This window comes from Strigops habroptila, chromosome 3 (assembly GCF_004027225.2).
Source record: "Strigops habroptila isolate Jane chromosome 3, bStrHab1.2.pri, whole genome shotgun sequence".
NCBI classification, from domain to species: Eukaryota; Metazoa; Chordata; class Aves; order Psittaciformes; family Psittacidae; genus Strigops; species Strigops habroptila.
The window spans coordinates 10,822,783-10,834,019 of NC_044279.2; the positions used below are offsets into that span (position 1 = coordinate 10,822,783).

General features: G+C 35.9%; 1 protein-coding gene across 3 annotated transcripts in view; it reads left to right on the forward strand.

Annotated features, from left to right (window-relative positions):
- The window catches only part of CACNA2D1 (calcium voltage-gated channel auxiliary subunit alpha2delta 1), a 381,052-nt gene extending 370,141 nt beyond the window's left edge, over positions 1 to 10,911 (forward strand). For 2 of the 3 annotated variants that reach the window (XM_030479619.1, XM_030479620.1), the window contains one exon: positions 6,300 to 10,782. In XM_030479619.1, the coding sequence (XP_030335479.1) occupies positions 6,300 to 6,416 (117 nt within the window). In that variant the 3' untranslated portion in view covers positions 6,417 to 10,782. Of the gene's footprint in view, positions 1 to 6,299 lie in introns of all 3 variants that reach the window. The other variant, XM_030479618.1, reaches the window with a different exon arrangement.
- Positions 10,912 to 11,237: the final 326 nt, after the last annotated feature.

Below are 11,237 nucleotides of genomic sequence, written 5' to 3' on the forward strand. Positions count from 1 at the left end.
TTATATTCTCTTTATACTTGGGGGAAGGTTCAGTTAATATCACTCAAACATCAGTGAAAAAAAATTTCAAGTTCTGTTTAACAGCTGTAGTTGAGTAATTTTGGAGTTTCCTATCCTGTATTTAAATGATGTAATTTCTAGCAATCCTAGGAACTTGCACAACTATGGCTGAAGGTTTAAGAAAGGGTCAAAGTCCCTTCCCCCAAGCCAGTGGTATTTCACATTAAAATCTAGAAGATTAGCATCTCGTGTTCTTACTCATGCAATTTGCTCTGCAAGTAACCTTGTTTTAATTAAAAAGCTACTGTCCAATGTACATAAAGCAGCAGAGACTCACCTTGAGCTGAATTCTTTATGTCCAAAATGGTATTTCTGCTCAACCAAAATACTGGGAAACCCATAAAATATAATTTTAGCTGATAGATGTTTGGCAGCAGAATGTTATAAAGGTAGTTCTGTTCATCCATCCTGTTTTTAATAACTTTGTGATTTTGGAAGTGGATTCTCACTGGACATTAATCTGTGTAGTTTTATTAAAATCACTGAAGCCAACACAGATACAAACCAGCTGATCAGGTTCAATAATGGCAGCTGGTTTGGTTTCTTTGTTTTTTTGTCAAGGGTAACAAAATAGTCTTCACCATCACCTTGAATAGCTTGTTCTTACTTTGTACATGCACACTCTTTGTTTGCCATGCCTGAGAATATGAAGAACTCTACAAGTCTTTAACCCCTTCTGGGAATGTCTTATTGCCATCATCTGCCATGGATGTCAGACAGAGATTTGAGGGTGATTAGCAGACCAGACAACTGTGTACATCTTGATGGGATTGGCTGTATCCCTGATCTATGTGTGGGTAGCTGTACAGCTTTGGCAGCTTTGTGTGGTACTCCAGCCAAAGGAGGGTTACACAAATTTATGAAAGACCATGCATTGGAACTTGAAATGGCTCTTGAGTAAAATCAAAGGTCTTCTCCATGCAATATGAAGCATTTAAAATATATGCCTATAAAAGGTAGAACTTTGAAGTAACCAGTTATGTCAAAGGCCAGATCAGAAGCTTTTTGGCAGATATTGTTGCTTTATCCTTTGATTAAGGTTTCAAGACAAAGTTTTAGTACATTAAATAGCTACAGTGTGCTTCTAAACGAGTAACAAGTGTTTTTATAGACTTAGACATGTATGTGTATATATATATGTACTTATATTTGCATGTGTGTCTTTAAAATTTTGGACTGGCACTGCTTTCAAGGAAATGTTGATATATATCAATGAATATGTGGGTTTGATGATACTTAACAGTGAATATATGGTTTTACAAAAGCATTCATTTCCATTCTGCAAGTGTTGAATAATTTTCACAGTGTGATGTAAAATAACCCTCTCTAGAGTTATCATAGTAAGGCATGACATGAAAGAGGCGACATTTGGATTTGATGCGTCTCTACCTCAAGCGCGCAACTTGACACATGAATTATTAATGCAAGAAATTTCTGATACACTTCTGATGAAATGAAACTGGCTAAAAAGGATTCTTTCAGATTTCTTTTCCAATTATTTATCTCTCCAAAGAGAAATAATATACTGAATATCATTTTGAAGACAACAAGGAAAGGACATCCCCAACTGACCTGTTGGTTATTCAGGTTTTCTGTGTGACTAATGTAGTGACTAATGCAATGGGGTTGGACAATTTCAGTGAAACTCCTTAAAAATAGTTCAGTGTCTAATTGCACTTGGATGAGGTAAAGATAAGATAAAGATAAACTAAAAACTGATGCTATGTAATTTGTTAAAAGAAATTTTATGAGCAACCTCAATAATAACGATTACAGGAAACAGAAGTTTTCTTAAAGCTCAGGTACAGGGTAAGTGTTTTCAAAAATGACATTTTGAAGACCATTCCAAAGTAACATTTTGCTCAATCTGGTTCCAAGTTAATGATGGGATCTCATTTCTTGTAATTTTCACAACAATTAAAGCACACAAGAAAATGACAATGTGCAATGCTGGGGAGGAAAAAGTAGTTTAGATAGGATTTATTGTACCTGCTTTGCCACTACTATTTTTGTCTTGGCTTAGGATACAAAGGAATAACTGGTTCCAGAGAGAATATTTAGAAATTGTTCTTGGCAGAACTGCTGGTTCACCACAGTAAATTGGTAAAACCTCAGAAATTCGATGACTTTGATCAATATTAGGTTAAAATCTCACCAACCTTGAAATATGTGTATAAACCTTGTATACTTTTGTGTAGTACAGTTTAACTCTGACATTCATAAGAAGATGCCTCTTCTGCCTGAGGCTTCCAAGGCATTCACCAGTGTTGTGATGTTGTGAATCCTTTGAAAACTGCTCTGTGTAGTCTCAGGGAGAGAGCAAAGATATTAAGATATTTATTTTCAGTCCAATAAGAATATTACATAGTATAACTGTTGAATGTTAAAGCAGTGTCCATAAATTGTCATATAGTTAAAAAAAAACCCAAACAAAACCACCACAACAACAACAAAAAAACCTCTCAAAAAGTGAATAGAAATGGGCAACAGAATGGATTTTTTTTTTTAAGTATATACAGTGGTAGGATTAATCAACATATTTTTCCCAATATTTGGTATAATGCAGAGTGACATGAAAGCTGAGTACTATATGATTATATATGTGGAGGTCCATCTACTCTGTATTCATACTGGGTGCTGTTTTCACTATAATGATATTTTTCCTTTCATATTGCAAACAATTTTGTGTAAGAAGACCTTCGATTTACTTCTTTCTTACTCTCCAGACATCTCCCCTCTGTTGCAAAATTTTAAACCCTGTGCTTTTCTCTAGACTATTTCTTCAAAGATGACTCTTCTAAGTAATTTCAGTGATAAGAATCATAAATACCAAGAGCTAACACTGAGTATTGTTCATTGAATTAATGTTTGAACAAACCATTACTGATAATTGTGTTTCTGATGGTACTCGCTGTGAGGAAGAAACAACAGCATTATTTTTAGTTGCTTTGAATAGAACTAAAACTACAGGACAAGACACAATGCAGATGCAAAAAAGTGACAGAGCCAAACTAAATAAACCAGAAAGTTCAGTGCATCTTCAAATGTTAGCATCCTACTCCTAATCTAGTGCAGCAGAGTTCATTTATGACTTACTTTTGACCGTAAAACTTAGGAATTTTGAACTTGCAGAGTGCAATCAACTAAAATAAAATAGAAGCTTAAGCTAAAATTGTAGAACTAAGTTACAAAGCTAATAGATCACAGAGACATGTCTGGAAATGGCTACTATTCTTAAAGAATGGCAGCTGACATGAGCTGTTTGCTTTAGGACAGAATGAATTATTTTTTTTTTTCTGCTTTTTTTTTTTTTCTGAAGAACTTGAATGCTGGTTTTTGTTCTGGTTTTTTGGCTTGGCTTGATTTGATTTTGGGGTAGTTGTTTTTTTCTTTACATCCAAGTTTCTAAAGGAGACCGTTGGGGAATGCTATAATTTCCGATGACTTCTTGAATCTACTTTGACTGCTTTATCTGATTTTCCATATATTTATTCCAAACTGATTCTGATTCCTGTCACCTCTCTGCTTTAAAAAGAATGCATTGTGTGTAGTGGGAATCTCATTAAAGTCTTTGCACCTTAAAACTGACACAAAGAACTCATCGAAGTCCTTCACTATGCCCTGTAATCCCCAAGTTCCCTCTTTACACCTCTGTTATCAAGTAGTTGCCCTAACTACATATTGGCTTCATGCTTTTGATTTATTCAAAACTTTCTAGTATTATTCTAAGCATATTTTGCAGGGAGGTCATAAAAAAAATCTTCATCATCCCTCTTAATTTCCTGTTTATATCTAATCTGCCATTTTCATGTGCTTTCCTGTTCTTGTCCATTTAAGTAAACTGGATTTCTTAAATACTGGCCTTTTCCCTATGACTTAAAAGTGTACTTAATTTCCCTATTGATTCGTGCAGGGGTGCTTCTTTGGGTGATTAGTTTTGGTTTATTTGGGGGGGGGTAATTTGTTTGGGGGTTGGATTCGGGGGGGAGGAAGGTGTTGAGGGTTGGGTGGTTAATTGTTCTAATGTTGCCATTCATTTTACTTGGATATTTAAATCAATATTTCTAAATATTCTTCTTTTTGAGATGATGCTTCTAATTTTTTTTTTCCTTTCTGTTTTTTGTTTGTTTGTTAAAAGTTTTTTTCTGTTTTCTTGGGTTGGTTTGTTGTTTTGTTTTTTTGGGGGGTGTTTAACTGCTTTTGGCAATTTTCACATAGTTCCCTTTCTTGAAATTGGTATCTTTTAGTTTGAATTTGTTTGGTCTGATCTCTCACACAAGCTAAATGCTATTGCATTGTGGTCTACTGGAGCTATACTAGAGCTACACAGAGCACCTCTCTACTAGTGGTTTTGAAGAAGGTCCCATGCACCAGTAAAGATTCAAATACTGTTTATTCCAAAAGACAATCATTTATCATATCCAAAAATGTGATCTCTACATCTCTTTTTGATAAAGCATCAATCCAGTCTATACATGGCTTTTCTAATCTCACATAACATTTCATGAATGATATTGGCACTTTGACAGGGTACTCAACAGTGCAATTCTAGTATTACATTTTTATTATTAGACTCTGATATTTCTTACCCTTACAGAGATTCCATGACACTTTCCTTTTCCTGTAATACTTTTATGCTATTACACTTTGTATTATCCTTTAACACTTTACATACTTCTGCTGTATGTCATATGCTGCCAGTCTTACAAAGTTGGTAGCCTGGCAATGCTCTGTCCTACTGATCATTTTCCTTCCACTAGCTTTCTGATATGTGTATTATATTGGGATGGTTCATTGATGGCTTGTCTTCATTCCCACATCTTAATTTTGTGTTCCTAGAATTAGTGTAGAAGCACTTGAAAGTTTTGCTTAAGGATGCACCAATAAATTAAAAGTGTTTTAGTGACCCTTACATATTTATCCTGATTGTACTTCTTATTCCTAACCCCCACAACCTTTTCTGAGGCACATTGGGTATTAGTTACATGTGCCTCAGTGGCATGTCAATCTGAACTGGGGGCTGTTCATGTCCATTGGCTCTCCTCTGCTTTCTTTTCTAAAGCCTTTTTAATGTCTGTTCAAGCAGACAGGCTCTGTTACTGTTAAGGTGCAGTCTGTCCTTCCCTGCACATGTTCCTCCCATTCAAGAAGTTTCCCCAGTTCCTACTATATACTAAATCCCTTCCCACCTACACTGTTGTCTTGTCCTTGGAGGCTTGGGATCCTTTGGAAAATGGAAAGTGTCTGTTTATACTGTGGGTACAGAATACAGTGACAAGAAGAGGAAGACCAAGTATTTTCAGCCTTCAGAGCTACCTGTGCAGAGGATGGCTGTAACGTTGTCCTGGTGTTTTAGGCAGCTAAACATAGATTGTATCAGTTCTGAGAAACAAGAAGGTGTGAAGAGTTATTAAGTCCAGAACAGGTATCAAACCTATTTCAGCCAGACTAATGAGTAAGTCCATAATGTGAAAGATAATTATGAATTGTAGGCAGAGTGGGACTGACTAACAGCAATTAGTAGTAAAGAGGAATGGGGAAAAGAGGTGTGATTGCTGCGTGGTGTAATGAATAGTTAGGCCCATTGATGCATGACAGAGTGGTGCAGCTCAGAGCACGTCCTCAAGCTGGAGGGTGTCTTCTCCAGAGACTGCATCGAATGTGTACAAAGAACCAATGGAAAATTTGGTTCTTGTGCTTGAATACAGTATCAGAGGCAGAGAAAGTTTTTTCATTATCTTTGATCATATCTCTACCTGCAAAGCATATTCATCTCAATGTGTGACCATGTTGATGAAACAGACATGAACATATTCTGGTATTCGTTTTCTAATGTTTAAAAGGTATCTGTTCTTCCGTCTTTCCTCACAATAAAGTGATACTCAAAATCTCCAAATTGATGTAATTTTTAAGGAATATAGGTGTGGTTTATTGGGCCCTGCTGGCATATCCTATAGCATTTCTTGTTTGATTGTGTAAGTATCCCATCTAGTTCATAAGTGACTGCAGTAAGCCTTGTAAGTATTTAATCCTCCCATGTAGCATTGCCACTCTCTGTATAAAAAATCAGCCAAACTTGCAGGAATTGCTTTGCTGTTATTTTAGGCAAGATAACATATATAAGACCCAAAAGGATGCCTCAAGAATAGTTCAGAATGTTGAAGGCTAAAGTGTAGATTACTTCTCAGGAAATTTAATTGTAATTAATTTTAAATGATTTCTTCTTTTCTTGTCAACAGGAAGATTCGGCCGACTGTGGTGGTGTCTCTGGTCTGAGTCCATCACTGTGGTCTATGGTAGGAATTCAGTTGGTCCTGCTTTGGCTGTTATCTGGCAGCAGACACGACCAGTTATGACCTTGCTAAACCAAAACCTGCATAACTTAATCAAGACCCGGCCAAAACGATAGCCTCAGTTTCATTTTAAAAGGGTCAGCTATTCAGACAGCAGCAGAACAGCAGTGCTTGTGTCTGGTTATCAGTCGGTGTGAGACTCATAAAGGCACCCACGGTGGCTGCATGTTGGAGTGTCAGATCCTTAAACGTGTGTGAATGCTGCATCATCTATGCCATTTAAACAGAATTCTGTATGTGCTCCATTGGGGAATCTAAGATTATTTTTTCCTTTTGTTTGTTTGTTGTTGTAATCTTGATGACTTCATGTAAAAGGGCTCCCCTGATAATAGCTTATGTACATGATTTTTATTTCTTTTAAGCTTTGGATATCTTGAAGATTTATATTCTTTTACATGAACAGTTATTTAAAAAAAAAAAAAAGAAAAAGAAGAAAGAAAACTTACTCCCCAATCTGCACTACTAGCACCATGGTGGCTGCTTTGAGTTTTGTCCAAAGTAGTTGAGTCAAATTAAAATACTGGCTAGCCGTCAGAAGTTCAGCATGATTTCAATACTTTATGGTGAGTGGTTTATTCTTCCAAATGAATCATGTAGCCAGCTAAGATTTGTCAGGCTGATAAATTGTTAGTTTGAAGGAAGGAAGGAGGGAAACTTCTGTTTTTAAAAATATAGAGGTGCTTGAGAGTTTAACTAAAATGTGATTCTCATCTTAAACTTGATGTCATTCTCTGTCGGAAAAATGTTAATTTCAATGTAATGTTCACCCTCTTTTCACAATGCAGTTATACATAAAGCTAGTAGAATTCTTCAAAGGCTCAAACAAAAATGCTTGTGAATAAAAACTGTCTTTGTGATATTTGAACGTTGGTTTCCAAGGGTATTTTGCATGATGATGATGCTATGTTATTGTTTTTCAGTTTGTTTTCTTTGATGGTAGAGTATAGTCCATTGAAAAGGTAAATGAGTGATTCTGTTATTGTGTGAGAAACTGAACATTGCAATGTCTTGCAATCAAGTCATTATATTATAAAACAGAGCTCTGAATATACTGTGTAATGAAAAAGCTGAGAAGATAGGGTAAATTTAGCTATCGTGACAAAAGGGTTGAGTTGGATTTTTTAGAGAATAGTGATCTCACATAAAAATCTGTGTACAGATATTTTAAGTATATAAAAATCAGATTTAACACATTTATTTTTGGAAGTATATGTTCTCTAAGGTTCATATCAAGTTCCCCCTTTGTTTCCTTCATATAAATACACCTATAATATTAAAACTTCTGCTGTTGCTATTTATTATTGAAAATAGCATATTTAACAGCAAAATGTCCTGGTTGCTGAGATTAGAAAACAAACAAATGGGGAGCCTTGAATCTATATGTATGCACATTGATACTTGATTGTGAATAATAATTTTAGAAGTTGTTTTTATACAACCTCATTGGTGATACAGATTGGTGCAGTAAATTGCAATATTACAGTGTAGCATAGTGTTGATGCAAAATATGATTTGTGCTTTTTTTCTAGTTTTCAGAACTAAACAGTATTGCAAGACAGCTAAACCAATGAATGTGCAACTCTGCTGGTATTGTACAATTCTGCTAACAACTGCAATATGCAAATATTAACATGGCACAATACACTAGCTCTTTAAAAAAATAAGAAAATGCAAAGCATTGGTATGTATGTGCTGGCAATTGATCGATATAATTTTAATCATGCCAAAAGCTTAAAGAAATAATTGGGCATGCGTTAGTATCCTATGAAAACTGAAAAAGCTACTGAAAGCCATGGCATGGCTTAAAGATCAGATGTCTACTCTAGTGGTACCCACGGCTGGTTCATTGTTTTTCTCATGTACTTTGGCTCCAGCTGTGTATTTTCTTATGTTTGGGAATACAGCAAGTGAAAAAAAAAAAACCCTGACCTTTTGTTCAGTGAACAGATTTAGCTTTTGAAGAAAAAATATCTCTAGTAAAGTCATGGGGTTAAAAGGACAATTAACTGTGTTGGATGACTTCAGGTCCTCCTCAGGGAAGGTGAGCTAATTTTGATAATATGGATAATAATAATAATAATCTTGGAGCTCTTCATTCCAGTCCTATTACTGAACTTCTCTTCACCCTTTCACTGGTCACCATCTCATAAACAGGTAGTTTGAGTCTTTCTAGTGCTGAGACTGCATCCTGTAATTTTCCTTAACATGGTCAATAGAAATTTTATGGGAGGAACAAATTTTGTAGGATTAGGCCAATGCTTACTACACTCATAGCTTTTACTCTAAGATTACTTAAAATACACATTAGTTTGCATTTTGCTCTCTTAATTTCTCAAGAGATTGTCAGTATGTTGTCCTGTATAGTCTTCACTTAGCTTCCCAAAAGCATGGAAAAGTTATGTTATTTAACACTTTGTAACAAATTGCTTACACTGGTTGGCCATATTTTGAGTTACTTAATAAATATTTGATTAGAGCCTGTAGGTAGAAAGATGGCACAAATCTGTGCTGCCACAGAACACGACTGTGGCTTTTGCTCTCATCCCACTTCCCTTAGAGTGTTCAAATACAAAAGGAGGGAGAAGCTCGTGACATGCAGATACATCAGTCTTCTTGGGTTATCCAGAGAGGGAAATGCCCTTTGTTCCTCTCCTCTGCTCCTCTGTATGACCTGAAGAAACATGTTTCTGTATGAGTACTTAGCCTTCCAGCCGTTATACCCATCTGATAGAAAGTTCAGGATCTGGCCCTCCCAGAAGGGCTTAGTATTTTCCCCACAGAACTCAATTCTTTAAAAAGGAAAAAATGACATTTTGGCTTCTTTCTGCAGAAACCAATATATATTTTGATTCTATCCAAGTGACGGTCAAGATTTTTTAAAATGCACTGCCTAGATATCTGCAAATTGCAAAACACAGATGGAAAATGCAATGTGAACTCTAGCTAGCTCAAAATGTGAATAGCAGTCTGTTAGAAAAAACTTGCATGAACAAATACATATCCTCACACAGAAAAGTATCCTTACTCTCACATAATGCATAATAGTCATCTTCTCTTGTCTGTGAGAGAAGCAGCTTGATCCTAGGCTTTAAATTGAGACATTTTCAAATTACAATATGTTGTAAAAAGGGGCTTTTTTGTTTTAAAGCCAGATAAAAAGGTCTGTTGATATCTGCTCAGATCCTTTAAATAGTACTAAGGGAACTGTTGGGACTGTTTCAGTTCAGAAGTCGTGCAGCCTATTGTATGTCTGACAACCACCATTAACATTTTTACAGCATGGTACTCTGCAAAACATGATCTGAGGACCTAACATGAAAGGTTTCTTTCTAGTTTTTCATTTAAACAACCAGCATTACTGCCAAAACACTGATCGTGGTCCATATTTGTAACAGGTTTTTAACATGACACAGCAGGTTTGATTGACAAGATTTTTAGGTCCTGTACCTTTAAGATTTTAGTATGATCTTTTTCATGTTTCTAATGCTTGAGGCTTTACTGCTTGACTTGACAAAAAACGGTGTTGCTGCCATTTGTAAGTTTTCCTGGACTATTCCTTTTACTAACTTAAAAACTGGCCTTACTGGGTTCAAATAGGCAGTATCCCTTTTAAGTGACCTTTGCAACCCAAGTGTTACTTGCTGTGGTTCGGTATCACTGAAGAGACATGAAGACCTTTTGTTCCCATTAACACTTACGCTCAGAAAATGTGCTTAGTATGTCTTAATTTCAAAACACAACCTCAGTCCCACTGGTCCTAAAAATTCAGTTGCTAGCACACTGGTTATTAAGAAGTATATTAATGCCTACAAGGCACTGCAATGCAACTGGGGTGTTTTGGGAATGTCAACTGAAGGTGAAATCTTAATAACTCCTTCCTTAGGATAAGTTTTACCCTCACTCCATCAGATATCCACGCCTTTAACAAAGGCCAGATTTATTATGATTTTTTTTCATACCGCAATGTTAATATTGTTAATACTCATTGTAAACTATTGTAAAAAGATTAAAACAAAGTGTCTGAAAGCAATTCAAGAGTTTTGAAAAGTTAGCCTCACCCTCTTCCCAGCTACTTGCATCTGTCCTGTTTATGGTTTAAAAGAAAAACATCATCTTGAAGAAATAATTTCACTGAGGCTAAAGGGATACTGTCTTGTTCAGATGCCATGAATTGTGATTGTGATCTGACAAAGCTGTCTTCTCTTCTTGTGTTGTATGGAACGTCTGGATCATGCTTTCTGGGATATTTTTATTGAAATGCTCAGTGTGCGTTTCTGCAAAAAGAGACTTGGTTGCTCTCCCAAGGCAGGCAGGTCTTTCTCCCTTTTCTTGTGTTCTCTTGACACTTTTGTGGAACTTGACAAGCCTGGAAAAATAATTTTTTTGTAAAAATTTGTACAATAATGTTATAAAAAGTTTATAATCCTAGAACTGTTGTGTTAATTCTTGTGCAAAAACAGTATATTCAGAATAAAAGTTTATCATTTAAAATCAACAACTACTTTGATTGTTCACTCTGTGTAATACAAACATGTAGATAAGAGCCTATATAATTTGCTCTATAATACTTCTGAGTTTGCTGTAAAACTGCACCCAAGTCTCTGAAAGAGAGTTTATTTTCCAACGTGGAGACAGTGACTTAACACAGTTCTTGTTTGGGGTTCAGAGGAGGGTGTGCAGCAAACCCTCATTTCTGCTTCATTTGTGGCTGTGAAAAGTTCAAAAAAGTGGGGGGAAAAAAGTAACGAACGAAAACTGAGAGTCTGTAAAGCACTGAGTAAAAGAACAGTCTGCAAAGCATCTGCAGCAGCCCTGTTGTTCTGC